This window comes from Semicossyphus pulcher, unplaced genomic scaffold (assembly GCF_022749685.1).
Source record: "Semicossyphus pulcher isolate SPU_LCO1_2020_fin unplaced genomic scaffold, fSemPul1.0.p SCAF_28, whole genome shotgun sequence".
Taxonomy (NCBI): Eukaryota; Metazoa; Chordata; class Actinopteri; order Labriformes; family Labridae; genus Semicossyphus; species Semicossyphus pulcher.
This window is the reverse complement of record NW_027211702.1, coordinates 3,120,370-3,138,068: the sequence shown is the minus strand read 5'-3', so window position 1 is coordinate 3,138,068 and position 17,699 is coordinate 3,120,370. Positions and strand designations below refer to the sequence as shown.

General features: G+C 41.7%; 1 protein-coding gene across 1 annotated transcript in view; it reads right to left on the bottom strand.

Moving 5' to 3' along the window:
- The window catches only part of LOC138605062 (voltage-dependent N-type calcium channel subunit alpha-1B-like), a 124,855-nt gene that overhangs the window by 62,951 nt on the left and 44,205 nt on the right, over nt 1–17,699 (bottom strand). The window contains exons 12-17 of the mRNA XM_069677140.1: nt 9,778–9,850; nt 9,341–9,458; nt 8,805–8,872; nt 8,535–8,641; nt 6,043–6,105; nt 575–1,303 (exon numbers count right to left, since the gene is read on the bottom strand). Coding sequence (XP_069533241.1) covers nt 575–1,303; nt 6,043–6,105; nt 8,535–8,641; nt 8,805–8,872; nt 9,341–9,458; nt 9,778–9,850 — 1,158 coding nt within the window. The remainder of the gene's footprint in view (nt 1–574; nt 1,304–6,042; nt 6,106–8,534; nt 8,642–8,804; nt 8,873–9,340; nt 9,459–9,777; nt 9,851–17,699) is intronic.

The following is a 17,699-nucleotide window of genomic DNA, read 5'->3' as shown; positions in this document are numbered from 1 at the left end:
GTATGAGGGCCTGCACAGAGCACCAGTGTGAGAAAAATAAGCAGTTTTTTAAACGTAAATTAAGCTAAACTACTCCACAGGTATCACAGAGTGAAATATGAAGCTTGAAATTAGCATAATACCCCACATTTGACTTTACTTGTGCAGAAGGTGAGTCCAAGGTGTTCTTGGCTGAGATGGGGGAAATGTAGTGATTTGGTGAGCAGGATTGGGTATGAATCCACAGACAAAAACGGGAAGGGCTGTGCCAATACTAATAGAATCTGGAGTAGTGGTATGTATCATTCCTCTTCATTTTGAAAGAGCAATGACCAATGGGGAAACGCCAAAAGTCAACCTACCAACGGTATAACTCCAGCACTCATTCACTCAGTCAGAGACAAATGTCATGTTTAAAAGGGCTGGCAAAAAACGTTGCTATGGTGGACAGCCTATTCCTTTAATAAAATATAAATATATATGTTGTGTACTTACAGTATTTTCTAACATTTCAACACCATAACAATATCACCAACTTTTATGAGAGGTAAAAAAAAACATCCTGATTTACAGAATGTAATATCTGCAGTCTTACCAATGACCTTTGGTGCCATTCTTGCTCCTCCTGCAGTCGTCTCCATCCAGTGTAGACTGAGCTCTGACCATACGAGAGCAGCGGGCCTTCCACTCTCCATTACTATCCCCTGCTCCTCCCCCCCTCCCCCTGCGCTCCACTTGCGCACCATTTGCTATCATCCCATTTCCCTCTTTTGATGTACGATGGGAGTGATGGTGTCGGTGGCCCTTTTCCTCTCCTCCTCTCATGCCATTGACCTCCTCCTCAGGCGAGCCAGCCTGGTTGTGGTGCCTGTGTCCCTGCCCTTCATCGCGACTGTGGCTCCTCTCCACCCTCCTATCCTTTGTCTGGGCGCCGTTTCCGTTGTGATCCCTGCTCCGGCTGTGATGGGTGTGGTGCCTCCCTCCCCGGCCGTTCTCTCCATCCCTGCTCTCCCCGTTCTTGTCGCGGTGCCGGTGATGCTTCCTGGAGTGGGTGTGGAAGTTGTCGCTATCCCCCGTCTCCTCCCGACCCCCTTCAGGGGGCTTGCCGGGTTTGTCGCCATCCCTTGCTTCAACCACAAGCGGCCGGTCCAGGTGAGTCATCATGTCAGGATGCAGGTGGAGGGCGGTGGTCATCCGAAGGCGCTCCTCGGGGTCCAGCTCGTTGAACAAGGCCTCACTGCTTGCCCTTATGTTGTGTCTCCTCAGCTGGTTGGTCCTCTGCTCCCACACGGACATGGCCTTTGCTGAGCGCTGCTGCTCCTTACTGCACACAGGAATCAAACCCACAGAACGAGATCAGAAAAGCAATGAAAACTTTAACAAGTCTGCTTTTTGTCTACTTCATTTGCATGGGGTTTGGATGAACACCATCCACAGTTTCATCCATAGGCACACCACCTGCTAATAATTCAAATGTTTCATTATTTAATTCTAAGCATGAAGCCCGTAATAAAGACAGAAAGCATAAAAGAAGCAGACACAAGGTGGTCTATGGATGCGTCAGCACAAATGTTCACCATGGTAAAGCTTTCACTTACCATGCTTGGGTCTTATGGAGAAGTAGTTTACATTTCCACAGCAAAATGTGACTGTTTTACAATCACCCAGCACCGAAGACAGTAAAGCTTGTCTGAAACTTTCTAATCTATTGATCATGTAATGACCTAACCATGGGAAGCCTGTACATTCTTTTGAGTTCTAAGTCTTCCTGCGTGGCTTTGATACAGGCTTAAGGATAGTTCAATCACACTTCTGGGATAAACTTCACCAGTGGGGAACGAAATGAGTCGTCATCTGTTCAGAGATGTTTGGCATTGCTTGAGAGTGTTAATTTTATCAGCCTGTTTTAAACTGATTAGGAGTATCATTCATCTGTCAAACAATTCAAAAAAGGTTTAGAAGGTTTTTTGTCACACACAAAAAAAAAGATGATTTATAATTGCTATTTAACGAAGGACTCTTTACTTCATTTGGATGAGGAAAAGTTTAAGGACAAATCATCATCAGCGTTTTCACACTTTGATTTTAAAGGTTTCCTTGTTTGACTTTATCAAGTGATTACAAACTAGCAAAACCCCTTTTTCTGAACTGAAACAGAAGCACGCAACTGAGAAAACCTGTTTTATACTCACAGATAACTTGTGTTACCAAAATAAATATGATGGAGCAAATGTAAAACTAAATGAAGCTTCGTGTTTGTTCATGCAGGACACGGAAGCCATACGCCCCAGCTGTAATCAGCTGTCAGCCTGCTGATTGAATCATTGTTTCTAATCAGTAACACACCAATTACAGACACTTCCTACAACAAGGCGGTCCCTTTAAATGCAACTTCCTCTCACTCATCCCTGCGACACCAATGCTGCACACACACCGCTGCTGCTGGCAATGCTCTGCCTCCACCACCCCAGCCTCCTCCTTTCTAGTCTTGAAGCTTGTCTTGATCCGTGCTTGTGTTGTATTATCTCTCAGATGTACGTCGTTTTGGACAAAAGCGTCCACTAAATGAAATTGTAACATTGTAACATTGTAAGCCTTTTGCCCACTCTGAATACCCAAGGGGGGGTTTGCATTGCACTCCCTGGAAAGCTGCATCATGCTGCTTGGCTAACTGAGGGAGCAACCTTAGAGCAGAGCCATCAGCGCCAAGCACAACTGTATTTCAAATTTTGCAATAAATGGTTAAATCTATGACGAGAGTGTTCCTGACTGAAGTACATTATTCCAGGCTGTGGTAGAATTGTCCTTATTTAAGCCTTAGATTAAAGAGATATTCGTTAGAGCATCTGCTGTTGTTATGGACAGAATGGCTCCAACCTCACATTACTTCTCTTAACACATGTTCCCGTCTCTCTGCACACTTGAGACTGTCTGTCTTTTTGAATCGTAGGTAAGATTGCTTACAATGTTATTCTAAGATTAGGACTATTGGCACTAGTGAGGTTCTTATATGGTAGATAGTAGATAGACACCACATCATCCGAAGGATTAAATACCGAGCACGAGGAATGGTCTGTTAGCACTGACTTGGCATTACACTACGCCTCAAAGTGAATTGTTTCTGTCACTTCTCCTTGGCCAGGCTATATAAACTCTTCAACTGAAGCCATCTGAGTCTCCTGAGTCTTCTTCCGTTTCTGGTCTGTCAAGCTACACGAATTCCATCACACCGGCTTGGATTCTCAACATATGAGTACATCACGGCCCACATTGACCTTTAAGGGTCCTACTGTTTGGAAAAACCAATTCAAGACTTGTTGAACAAATCAAGTTAAGTATTTCTGCATGATAATTATCCAAAAAATAAAAACATCCTTAAAGCCCAACACTTCCATTACCACTCATTAGTACTTTGACTTTGAGTTAATGGCTGCTGTAATTCTTCCTCATTTCAATACTGGCAGCACAAAGATACCTTTCTAAAATGATCTCCACGTAAAGTTCAGTTAAAGCAGTCCGCCAAAGCATCTCCCAAACTGTGTAATTGCTCTTTTCTATTATGAGTGAAGTTAGCACGGAAAAGTACAAATTGACTGAAATTGAATATGCTATGTGTCAAACATTGCTAATCTGGCATGCAAGTTAACTGAGACAGACACCATGTTTTAATTTCTGTTTGACTCAGGTCATGTGCAAAGGGAGCAGGCAGGAAAAACATGCCATGGGTTATGACCATTCCCGACATGTATCTCCTATAAAGATTAAAATGCAGATTCGTGTTATAAGAAGTATGAGAGAGAGTATGCGAGAGATCACACTAACGAGTGAAATGAGACTTTTGAACATGAGTTTCTCTGCAGAGGTGACAAGAATGAAAACGACAACCAAAAATCTTTGCATCTACTGAATCAATTATGAAGGCATTGCATACTGTTTCTGCACAGTATGGTTTATTTACATGGGGTTTTATGGGTTAGTTAAGTTTGTTCCATCTGGTCACCTGTACCTCAAGATTCCTCGGGCGGGGGAGGAGTAGACAGTATACATCCTAAAAGACGGACAGAAGACACAGACAGACAGAAAACACACAGGACACAGGACAGGTATCCACAGACAGGTGAGCAACACACATACAGGAAGTGTTTTTATGTGCACGGAAAGGAAAGTGAGAGGTGTAATTGAGGGGACTATTTTGTGTGAAATATTAGCAAAGCACACAGAAAAGCACACCAGAAGGGTTGAGTCAAAGAAATTACAATCAGTTCTATTAAATAAGTTGTTTTTTTCAAAGAGGTGAGATGTTAAAAAAACGTCTCTGGGCTTCCATCAGTACTTTAATCGATTGAGACAACATAGGGCAGCGGAGCAAACTTACAGCTGGCTGTTTAATTTTGGCCGCGGCTCATATTGTCTGTTTAAGTGATGTCTTGGGGTCTACGATAACAAACAGACTGGAAATGTTAAACTGCCTGCGGTGAAACATTTATACACAAATTATTCACATCAGAGAGCACAAAGCGAAACATGAATTACTTCAGGCGCCTGTTGCAGAGCTGTTGCAGAGCTGTTGCAGAGCTGCAGCCATCAACAAAGCACACAATGGTTTGTTAAGGCCAGAGGGAGGCGTACATGTGTTTATGTATCAACAGTTTACACTCACACCGGCCCCATAGCTTATGGGTATGTCGTATTTACATGTATTGCCTTCTATGCTTTGTGACAACTTGTATTTCTTTAACACTTTCACACTTAGTTGTCACCACAGTGGACACTAGAGTGTCTTCAATAGACTGTATTTAAGTAGATGAACGTACGTGATTACACCCATAAGTTTGTGAACTTCTGTTTTGAAGCCTAGTTTCGCCCTGGTACCAATAGGTAGCCACACCTTAAAGCATACCCTGCTTTATCTGCTTTATAGTCAATTTTGCTTTAATGGGACTACAATTTACAAAATTGACATCATGCCCTCTTAAAGACCCCCACCAGTGAAAATTAAGTGTTTAACCTTGTAAACACCTCCATGTGGTGTTCTTCATGTGCTACGAGACATATCAGGGACAACATCAGCAGTCATCACCATGGCTGGGCCTGTCTGCTTTTAAACTGCAGTGTACCAAGGACAGGCTGAACAACATGTTTTCAGATTGGCAGGTTTGAGACGTCACAAACCTATGCATATCATTATGTGTAACCTATGGCAACCACTTCAGCGATGTGCGAGCCAGCTGTAACCATCATCGTAATTTTTGTAAAATCACTACTGACGACTAACGTTAACGTTTACTACTACTAATTTCTACATTTCAAGCTATGTTTCAACAAGTTGCCACTAAATGATGGCAGAGGCATGTTTTGTTTTTAGCTTTAATATAATGAAAGGAGAAACTTTGCACATAGTGTGCGGGGACTACACACATCCAGGAATTTTTAATGGAGAAGGAGGAGATGCCGTGGGAGGACGTAAACGTATTTTCCAGAAAAAAACATAGTATATAAGTATTAGTGTTAAATGTTCAAATTATTTATTTATTATTAGAACTGAACTGAACTTGAAAAACCTTCATTTTTATTCTAATGCCTAAAGAGGAGAATGAGGCTGTAACATTTCATGCACTAAGGGGATAAAAATCATAAATACATTTCACTTGACAAGCAGACATGATAAACTACACTGTTGTTTTATGGAGGTCCAGAGTAGAAGAGGAGAAGGAAAAATAGAGGAGAAGAGACAAAGAGAGGAGATGGGAGAAGTAGAAGACAACAGGGGAAACCATAAGAGAAATGACAAAAAAGGAAACAAGGAGAGAAGAAAGGACAAAAAAAGAGGAAGGGATGGAGAAGGGAAAAGAGAGATGGGCAAGAATATTAGTGAAGGAGAGGGAAAAAGACAACTCAAGGAAAACGGATTAAAGAAGATGATTACCAAAAAGAGAGAGGAGAGGAGAGGAGTAGGCAAGGAGAGGACAAATAGAGCAGAGACTAGAGGAGTAGAGGAAAGGAGACAAGGAAGTAGAGGAGAGGAGACTAGGAGGAGAATATTGTAACAGAGAGTGAACTCACGGTGACTGAATGCTGTTGATGGACGACCTGCGAGAGATTGCATCTCGATTTTGCTTTACAAAACTGTACATGCAGAACAAAAAACAAAAGAAAAAATGAGACACAGATCTGAAGGGGACAGCTGGACAGTCAGTCAGTCTCTCTGTCTGTCCACCTGTCCCCTCCTGAGAACAGTAAGGAACTAATCCGTGTAACCACTTCAATAACACAACAGCAACAGAAGCGTGTTCTTTAGCAGAGACATTTTATACAACGACAAAAATTAAAACTAAAGAAAAGTTCAGGAGTTTCATTCCAACTGAAAAAACTTCCGGTTGCTACTCTCTTTTACAGAGAGCAATGTGAGTTTTAAACAATTATTTATAAAAAGGCTTTTTCCATTTTGTAATGAAACCCTGTCTCTCTGAAACAGCACACATAATGCACATAAAACAGTTCATTTAAAATAAAAGCTTTTGTAGAGAGAACGATAACCAAAGTGAAATTATTCTGAGACCACTGAACGTAAAGCGCAGAATAACAGTAACGACTTCATAAAGGACTGTAACACAAAGGGCTGCACAGAATTACACAGCACACAATCAAATCTAAACAATGTGCGTTCATGTTTTTTCCGCCACATTAACAGAACAGATGGAATCAAAGGGACCTCCAGCGTTACATATTGCAGCTCTGAATCACTAAGAAGGAAAAGCCTCCAGTTTTTCACACCAGCTTTCACATGACAGACTCTCATAATTTCATTGTTCATCCAGGATCTAAAAATAGATTGAATTTGGAGGAGCAATTAATTACCACTTTGACACAAGACCCCCCCCGACCTGTCAATCACAGGCTTGTGGTGGAGAGGGGGCGGGTCAAAAGTTTTAGCGTGACAGGAGCGCTCTCTCATATAAAGACGTCCCTGTCGTTATCAGATTAGAGAAAATGGGAGCTTCTGACAGTGCAGATTGGGTTCGTCTATCTTTGTGCACTCATGTTGCCTCTCTCTGTTAATCTGTTTCCCCTTAATTCCAAAATCAGTAAAGGGATCAAATAGATATCTAATAGATTTAAGTCCCATAAGACAAAAAAACTATTTAACCTGGAGAGCTGCCAATTATGAGCTGACTTATCATATTAATGACATCGGACTAATTTCTAAAACAATTCCATAGTTTGTTTTGGGCCGTTCATTTCAAATGAAAGGCCTTTTGGCAGCATGTCAAGAGGCTTAAGATGATCAATGAACCGAAATAGAACAGAAAATCTAAGATCTTAACATCTAAGAGAGCAAAAACATGGGTTAAGATGTAGACTGTGGGGGGGAATTCACAAGGATTGCACAGCTTTTGCGCCCCCGCAAAACCTGTGCAAATGACACAGAAAGACTCGAAGCGCAGAGGGTTGAATGCACCACAAAGTGTGCTGCAGAGCAAACAGCCTCTCTGTGCTCCGCTGCTGTTTGCGTGTTTTTAAATGAGTCATTACGCAGACATTCGGGGCAAATTTAGCCCCTTTCTAAGCAAATGAGCCTCGTGACAAAAAGCACCTAATTCACAAACTCCAGCGCTAACAGCGCCGCGCAGTTTGAGTGACAACATTACCGCCTGCATGATGCCAATTTCATGTTTTGTGTGATTAAAAAATGTATTTGTCTGTAAAAACAATCTGTTCATAATATACTGTCATTGTTATTATGATCGGGACACAAATCAGGCCGGGGCTGTGCGAGGCTCAACCTCGGCACACGGGCACACTTTGTCCACGTGTGGAGCCGCTATACACATGACGGTGATTATTATAGGATCGACCTGCTGTTGTGCACTCATTTAAACTTGTTACTGATAGTTAAACTAGAAAACACCTGTCAAGTCTGGACTTTACGATAAACTATTAGAAGAGCTGCCCCCTCCTCTCCCTGCCCATCATCGATCTGTGCATGGAGTTGAGAGCCGTCAGTGTGTCACTCAACTACTGCCTGAGAGCGGAGCACACCGCTCCGTGCAGCAGAGAGTGGAGGTGCAGACAGCTTCTCTCCACAATCAGACGCAAAACAAGAGCAAACTGCACGGATCTGTAAAACTGTATGGGCGTGTTTGCGTGTCAATATCATCAGCTGCAATTTTGCTTTGTGAATTGGACCTTGAGACGGAGCAGATTCATGGAGCCATCAGCAGCCGCAATTCATTCTTAGCAAATTCCCCCTCCAAGTCTTTAAGGGGAAAAAAAGGCATGTTTCTGTGGAATAAAAAAATAAAAAAGGGGTGGAAACTACTGACTCTTAATTGCTTCTACTAAAGAAGGTACACAATGGAGTGCAATAACTCAGGAGAACTATCATAGAGGGAGTGGATGATGAGTCCAGAGGATATATCAGAGCATTACGTGTATACACACACTCATCAGACTGAAAAAAAGAATATTTTAGTGAGAAAAACACTGAGTGATTAAAGGACATTTCTCTCCAGTGTGGGTGCTGCTGTCAGGGAGGGACATGCTCAGAAACTTACGCAGCGATGGAGATGTTGGCAGCTGACATTGGGCTGACTTCCTTTACCTCCAGAGCCTTCTGCAGGGCAAGCTTCTTATTGGCTGCCTCCTCCTGCTCCTCTTCGTCCTTTAGACAGGGAAAACAAAGACTTTAAATTGCACTTAATGAAAATGCATAACGACATGAGCACACACATGTTGGTGCATATACAAGAGAAGGAGAAAAATATGATCTAAGTATTATTAATACAGCTTCCATTACAAAATGAGTATGGTATGACCGAGCCTACCTTAGTCAGCTCTTGTGCATTTGCAAGGTTATCAACAGCGATAGCCAAGAAGACATTCAGCAGGGTGTCTGAATAACAACAGGACTCAGGAAAAAATACAGATGAATACAGATATAAAGGCCCTTTTTTCCACCACAGAAGGAGCAGTGCCTATAAATGGTGACTTAGTCAATCTATCAGTCTGCTTGTAAGAATCCAGCCAATGTTTGTTCTCAAGCAGGATCTCTGTACAAGTCCAAGGTGTATTTTCATCTCATGACTCAAAGTAAGAAATCTGTCATTACTGGCCCAAAAAATGTGAAGCATGTTTGCTCCTATTGTAGGGGCTAGCAGTAAAAAAGCTTGACGTAAAAAACTATTTTAACCTGGAAGCCCTAACCTGTTAGGAGCAGCCAGAAGATGATGTTCAGGCAGAGACATGCATACAAACTCCACAGGAGTCCATGATGACAGTTTAGAAGTTTAGACATTGACATTGTGTACGACGTACATTGTGTCACTCTGCACTTTTGATAAAGAGATGTTAAAGAGGATACAGTTTCCAAAGAGCGTGAGGACAATGAAGTAGATGGAGGAGAACATGCCGCGGCGAACGCCTCCCTGAGACTCGATCCCGTGGTACATGACTGCGTTCCAGTCTTCGCCAGTCAGAATCTGAGGAAGACAAAAGAGTCACGGACGTGTTGTAAAGCTCTGTGCTAATCTCACAGAATGTAGAATTAAATTACATTACAGAGTGAAGGGTTATGAGCACAGACTAATTGAAGGATTATCAGCGAGCTCATTAGGGGACAGAAGGTACACAGACCAGTCATTCCTTCTAATTAAAATGACTGATAATAATCTTTCTCTTTCCATTCCCAGTCAATATTCTCTCATTTATTAAGACAGTGTGAAGTGCACCTTGTGTGTGTGTGTGTGTGTGTGTGTGTGTGTGTGTGTGTGTGTTAGATTGAGAGAGGAGAGGTCTTACCTGGAACACAGTGAGGATGGCTGCTGGAAAGGTGTCAAAGTTTGTTGTTGGTGTCTCATCTTCAAAGTTAAACCTAAAGAATCAAACAACAACATTAAAAAGAGAGGAAAAACAAAAACAAAAGATATAGTCCCATCCAAACCTTAGTGGGATCTACCTGAACTTTTGGAAAAATGCATACCTTTTGAAATAAAGATGAAAATAAAATATATCAAGAAAATAACTTTGGATTGAGCCTGTAATTGAACTCTTTATGCATCACTACATGTGTCTGTCAGTAAGATAGACAAACCACACCTTCTGCAATATTTCTTCCTCTTGTGCTTCCTTTTTCATTTCTATCATGCACTTTTGCATGCTGCAACGTGCTGCATCATGCTGGCCAATCATCAGTTAGCGCTATGATAATTTTTTATTCAAAATTTACTTAATAACTTTGTATAACCTTGTCGTATGTTTTATTCTGTACTGTTTGTTATTGTCCTGTTTTTTGTTTTGTTCTGACCTGCCAAGGGACTACAGATGTGAATTAGCTTAAAACTATAATCTGACACGGTGCATTAAATGGTGACATTTATGTTTTAAACTGCACGTAGTACCTTTTAAATAAAATAAATTAATAATAATAGTAATAATAATAATAATAAACGGGGTGCTGATTTAGCTCAGTTAGTAGAGCAGGCGTCCCATGAATGGAGGCCAAAGGCCTTGACGCACTGATGGCAGGTTTTACTGTGCATTTCACCCCTTTCATTTACTAGCAAAAAAGACCAGAATGTTTGAGCCACTGTCACAAAAAAAGCCCACTGATTACTTCTCAACAAACAAGGACAGTCATGAAAACTTATTTAAAAATATTAACCTACAAAAAGCCCTAATGTCAATTAAAATTTTCATTTGAAATGTCATCATTATTTCTGCTAAACGGAACGAATGAAATTAGTCACAGTCACATTTCCGTAAACAAAGCCTGTGATGTGTCACACAAAGCAGTCAGGAGAGAAAGAGGGAAGGAAAACGCATGAAGACAGAGGGGATGGATGGAAGAGGAAGGGTCTGAAAATATGAGGAGGGTGGAGAATGTTGTCAACACAGCGACAAACTACACAAATGATGGCTGGTTTCCCCTTTACAGAGCAGACCCTGTGGTATGTGTGCTTGTGTGTGTGTGTGTGTGTGTGTGTGTGTGTGTGTATCCTGTATGCATGCGTACGAGATCCTGTTTTTTATTAAAGCAGCTATCAGTATTTGAGAATACAGAAACTATTTTTTTTTTACACGGATACACGACATTAAAGCTGCTGTGAGGAACTTTCGGTTTGTGTTGATCTTGGCGCCCCCTGTGGACCAAGCCGTACCTCTTATCTCTTTGCTCTTTGCCCTGTACATGCTGAAGTGGTGGTTTTTAACAAAAAATCTCATCCTGCTTTCTTTAACAATCATATGTATCACTCACTTAAACTTTCTGCCCTGGAAAATGTGAACAAAGGCAGCATGCAGTTAATCGCTTCATCTGACACATACCCCCCGCCAGTGGTTTGAGGCATATAGGCTATATAGAAATAATCAATCTAGTCGCTGATGGTCTGGTTTGCTTTTGTAGGTCATACGGAGTCATCAGAGTCTGTTTCAGAAGCATCGAAAAACTCCTCACAGGAGCTTTAACGACATTTTATGATGAAGCTATTTCTGATCAAAGAGGAAAAGTTACCATAAATAAGATATTCGTTTTTTAACAGTAAACATTGATTTTAATGACTTAGAATTTTAGACTTTATTCTTAGAAGAATAAAAGGTAAACACGGTTAGGATACAGTTAACGTCAGACAAATTTAAATCAAGTTACAGAATGGTTCTGCTTAAAATGATTGGTTGATTGCAATCGATACATGCTGATACTGATACACACGGCTGCCCTTAAAGGAAATCTCAATACAATATATTTTAGAACACTGTGTGCCTCAATATTTTTTCTATTTGCTGTTTCAACACCAACGCCACTGAGGACGAGGCCAGGCTTAAAAAGAATTGGTTTTCCCAGTTTGGTGTGGAAGACCTTGACGAGCCTTCACAGAGCCCTGACCTCAACCCCATCAAACACCTTTGAGCTGAACTGGAACGCTGACAGTGAAACAAGCGTCACCACATGACATAAGTGACAGACCGCACAAATACTGCTCTAGCTGAATGGGAGCAAATCCCCGCAGTCTGGCAGCAACATGTTCGAGAAAGCTTTCCTCGGGACGGAGGTTATGGCAGCAGATTCTCCAACAATCAAGAATGGCTGTTTTTTTTTATGTGTCCACATAGTTTTTGCAGATGAAATCAACCAGTACTTATCAGCCTGGCTCAAATATTTACAGTAGATGCAAGAGGGAGATGGGGGTAAGGGTAAAGAGAGAGGAGAAGGGGGAGGGCGGCTAATTTAATAAGCTTCTCCCTTGGCATGTCATCATAGTCTCTCTCTAGATGCTTCTATCCTTCTACTTTGTCCCTCTCTTTCTCATTACTGAATCCCCGATCAACCATCCCTCTCTCCACCCATTGCTCATCCCTCTATCACTTTCTCCATTTTCCCCCCAGCCTCTTCCTCTTCTCCTTCACTGCCATATCCTCCTCTCTCCTTTCTTTCTCGCTCGCTGGAGGATTAGCGGGGTGGCGGTTTGCGATGGTGGCGGTTTCCTGCTGCGCCTGTGTGCACCGACCTCTGTTTACTCTGATAATAGGGATTGGGAGTGTGCTGTTCTGCTTCCGAGCAACATCCACGGGGACTTCATTAAATCAATCCTGAAAACATGAGTCACGTGAGGCCGAACTCCCCAGAAGCTCGTGCCCTAACCCTCGCCATATCTAATCCTTCAGACAATAGCAGCAGGTTTACATTGTGTAGGTGAATGCAACACACTTCCCTGAGAGCACACAAGTGGATTGGAGATAACGGCTGTGTGATATTGGAAAACAAAGACCGCAGAGCATTGGGACTGTGACATGCGGCAGGACACTCACGACATCCTGCAGTCTTATGAGAAAGAAAACTGGCTTTTATGATATGAAGAAGGAGCTGAATACAAAGAGACAGACCACTGTGTATGGAAGGGCTGCAACTAATCAGTCCCTCCTGGATCTCAGACATCTTTGGGATTCGTAGGAGCCAATATGGCTGAAAATATGCTCAATCCTAAAATATAAAGATATATTTTTAAAAAATATTTGGCAATAATTAAAACTGCAAATAATGATAATGTTAAAATAATAAAAACTGCAAGCAACTGAAATTTAAATTATGTATAACGTTCAGTCAGACAACTCACGTTGTTATAGTTTGAAATGTTTATTGCAGCAGCAGAACATTGCTCTTGTTTGACGTCTAGGCTCCGACCTCATCACACCTCGCAGATTTATTTTACATGCAGAAGCTGAGGAGTGATGAGATAATATCTTAAGTGGGGGTGGCGGGGCTGAAAGAAAGAGCGCAGCACTGGTGCAGGGCAATGATGGCAATGACAGAGCAGAGGGAGAGACTGGAAATCTTGCAGCTTAAATAGAGCGCCAATTGGGGGGAAGTGTTGTCAGGTGACTGAAGAAGTGACGTAAATCAATTATTACATCAGTGCAGCTCGAGTTGTCTGCCTGAACTAGCTCGCAGGCGTCGTCCCATTTATGAAAATCTGTTTTGGATTTTGATTTGAAATCTGGAAATCTGGATTTGACCCATCCATCATTAGCTTAATGTGCCTATTTTTAAGGAAATGTTGCCAATTTTCAACCTTATTTCTATTTATCCAAGTTAGCAGAATAGCATGAAAATCACCAGCTCCATATATCACATCATTAGCTGTTGACGTTAAATAACAGGTGGTTTGAATTTGCAGACTTCACAGCATGGCCTAAGAGGACAAGTTCAGGTAAGCAAAGCTGTCGCCATGGCAGCCAAAGGGAAAGTTGTTTTTTTTTCTGGATACACAATGCACACACGCACACACACTACACATTGCACTTTAGATTGTTAATTTTAGATGAAGTCTTAGTCTTCAGATTGCTTCTTAGTTTTTCACATTTTAGTCACTTTTACCCCTTATAGTTTGTCCATGACAACTCAAAACATTTTAGTCCAGATTTAGTCAATCAAAAGTCATCACATTATAGTCATGTCTTTTAGTCAAAACGTTTTCTTTCTTGAAAATATGAACCCCCTCCCACACACATTTTCAGCACATCATCTATGTAGTAAAAGAACGATGAGGGCACAGCATCCAAAGATTACTTTTCATTACCGCCTCTCATTTAAACAGGGTGAAGCAGACAGCCGATGATCGCTGCTTTTTATGTGTAAGAGTCTTATGTGTTATGTGTCTCTCCAACCGGGATACCCAGTTACAGGACTGAATTGCTTGTATGTTGACAGACAGATTAGACACACAGTGAGGGAAAATATGCATTTTGAATGTCCGACAGCCCACCACCAACATTTTAGTCCTGTCTTGTCTCGTAAATGAAATCTTGGAAGAAAGATCGGCGAAAATTAATTCATTTTGTGAAAGAAAGGAACACTGTTACTTTAACAGGTTCACAAAACATTTTATTTGTATTTTATATTCCTATTATATTTCTGCGTCTTTGAGTGTATGCTTAAGTGTCTTTATTTTTATCTTCATTGCATGGCCTTGCAGTACAATCTTTGCATTTCACAGCCCATCTGTATGAGCATGTGACACATAAAAATCTGATGTGCTGAATCTTTTTTTTTTTACTGAGATTGAAGCTTTTGTTAAATGACCTTTATGAATTTAACATGCTTCCAAATGGACCAAGTGCAGAGGAATTATTATGGGAATTTAAAATGTCTTCTGGAGCCACAGTTATGTGGATTGATTGAATATGTGTTTTATCTTAACAAGAGTGTAAATTCCTGGAAAGACTGACTCATGATTATTCTTTATTACAGACTAAACTCTTTACTGGCCCCTTGGTTTGATTGAAAGTTATTAACAGTGTGAAACTGGAGGTAAACTGGTAAACATTCAGAGAATGGTCTTATAAAGTAACTGCCACTGAGCCTGCACACTAAGGAGGGTCTGAGCTGAAAATATTAAATGTTCTCCCTCTTGCGTCCCAAGTCAGAGTTAGTCAACAGAGAAAGTCTGCAACCTTTAGAACTGCAAGATAAAAAGCAGCAACCAGAAAAAAAACATTATTCTATTACAGTAAATCCTGCTGTTTCCACTGAGCTTATCACATATTTTCTCCCAACAGTCGGCTATGTCCCATGATGCTCAGCTGGGACCTTCCTCTGCCTCAAGCTGGTAGCTTTCAATTCTCACTATTGTTACAGGAGATTACTTTTGGTGTTCTGGGAGCAGGAGCAAAATCTCTCAGCTGAAAATACATTTGGAATATTACAAAGCATCTCACCTACTTCATCATAAGGAGTCATTTAATCTTATATTTAGGGTTCAAGAATTATTTTCTATTAAACAATTGAAATAATTTGACTGAGGACTGGATATGTTTTCTTTAGTTTCAATACAATACCAACAAAAAGTGACCTCATCTGTTGGCATAAAGAATAGTTGAGTGCCTACTTGTGATTCTTGACCTCAGGTTACATTTTTAGACATATGGGGGGGGCTGTGGCTCAGTGGTAGAGTCGGTCGTCTTTCAATCGGAAGGTTGGAAGTTCGATCCCCAGCTCCCTCAGTCTACATGTTGAAGTGTCCTTGGGCAAGACACTGAACCCCAAATTGCTCCCGGTGGCATAGCCAACAGACAGTGAATGTGATAACTGATTGACAGTTGGGCACTTTACGTAGCAGCCTCTGCCATCAGTGTATGAATGTGTGTGTGAATACCATAGTTAGTTCAGTTTGTCTGAAGTGGGGTTGTATGAGGTACTTATCAATAGTAAGTGTACTACGTACAGTAGACAACAGTCAGGACGGCTCCTTTTAGGAGAAGCCGGACGTTTCTATACGGACGCTAAGCTAAGCACTGCTGCAGATGGGGTTACTTGTACCACGTACTTTTGCCACTTAAAAAAGTCCTACAAATAAACAAACATTTCAGTTTGAGTGTACGCCGTATTTCAATTTTTTGTGACCACTTCACAGACAGCCCTTTCCCTCGCCACTATGTCTTGCTCTGCACATCGGCCCTGTATACCTCTGCATGCAGCACACGGTATCGGTATCCTCGGTATCGCCGTTGTGCAGAGTGAGACAGAGCTGAGGGAAGGGGCTGTCTGATGTCAAAGTGAAGCTTCTCCTAACAGGAGCCGTGCTGACTGTTATCTACTGTATGTTGTACACTTATTATTGATGAGTACCTCATATAACCCCACTTCAAACAAACCGAACTATCCCTTTAAGGGGACATGTAGGCCTAATAGAAGCATGAACGTTAGTGAGGATACTATTTGCAGAGAGGCCTGATGTGCTGGGCTGGCTGGAAGCACCATGTGGATGTCAGACTCATCTAACACTTGTCCATCACCAGATACCAATGCGATGCTAATCATGGCACAGACCGTTGTAATGCCAGTCGCCATGACAACAGCCTGCTGCTTCAAAGGCATCCAGTTGTGGTGTTTGTGAAGGCCGTCAGTCAGAGGGGACGTGTGCTTCATGAGAAAGTGGCATCTCATCTGAGAGTGTACACTGCCTGGCACAGCAGTGACAATAAGTAACAAGACACGCTGGTGACTGTACACTGAAACCATCCGAGGTCAAAGCTTTCAGTAAAAGGTTATTAATAATTGTGAGTGACTCATTGGTCTGAAACCAAAAGCAGATTCTGACCTTTAAAAGGAGATCTATTATCTCTACATTTGTTGGTGAGGAATAGGTATGCACTTTACATCAAATGTCACACAAGATACATTTTCTTTTATTATTTTTGTATTGTTTGTCTTTCTCTATGTGTCAGTCCTGTGATTGACAGGTGATCAGTCACCCCGCCACTCGCCCAATAACAGCTGGGCCCACCTGCAACCCTGAATAGGATAAGCGGTATAGATAACGGATGGATTGCTGTGTTGCTATTTTAACAAAATTGCCTTAGAAGCAGAATACACACTTTCAATTAATTAACCGAGCATTCTTAAAGTCTAATGAAGGTGAATGAGGCTCGTATATTCACCTCCCGGTACCACCACAGCTATGATTAACATTAAAATGATCGATTTGTTTCGATGAACATCGGTGCAATGAGGCCTCAGTGAAATAGACACTGTAGTCGTGTTTCCCTGCAGGCGTGTTGCATCGCACTCCTTGCCCCTCGTAATGGTAAGGTAGGCCCACATCGAGGTAAGGGGGCACTCGTCGGATTGGCTGCGCCGGATCATATAGATAAGCTTCCTGCTGTGTTTCCTGTAGCTGTGCACACAGTTTTTCTCTGTGATGAGAGATAACTGGCACCATTTCAGGTTCGCTCACTTTCTATTTTACGTGTAAATAAAGTTGTCAGTACGATATAGTTAAGCTGTTCTTATGTTTCCCAATATGGGAACATCAGACAATACAGCCTCTTGGGGTGACGTTAAACTGTTTGGTCATTCTGGTGTAGCGATAAACAACTTCCAGCCAAGACTTCCTTTTCCATGCGCTGCATTGTTTACAGTCCAATTAGCAATTGGGAAGCGACCCTGTGCTAACATCAAAAGTGAAGCGAAATTCGCCCCCCAGATATGTCAGCAATATAAACGCCTTCATTTCTTGGTTTATTTAATCCCCCGGAGGAGCGACCGTTCATGTGTCTGTGCTGACTCTCAGCTTCACTGTAAATAGTAAGCTACACAGAGACTGCACTCCGGCTTACTTCAGCGGTATGAACCCGAAAAAGAAACAGATTTTCTTGTGACTGACTTTAATTAACTGGTCTAAAGTTTGCTGAAATAACAACATCATCGGCTTTCGTGACACAGCATC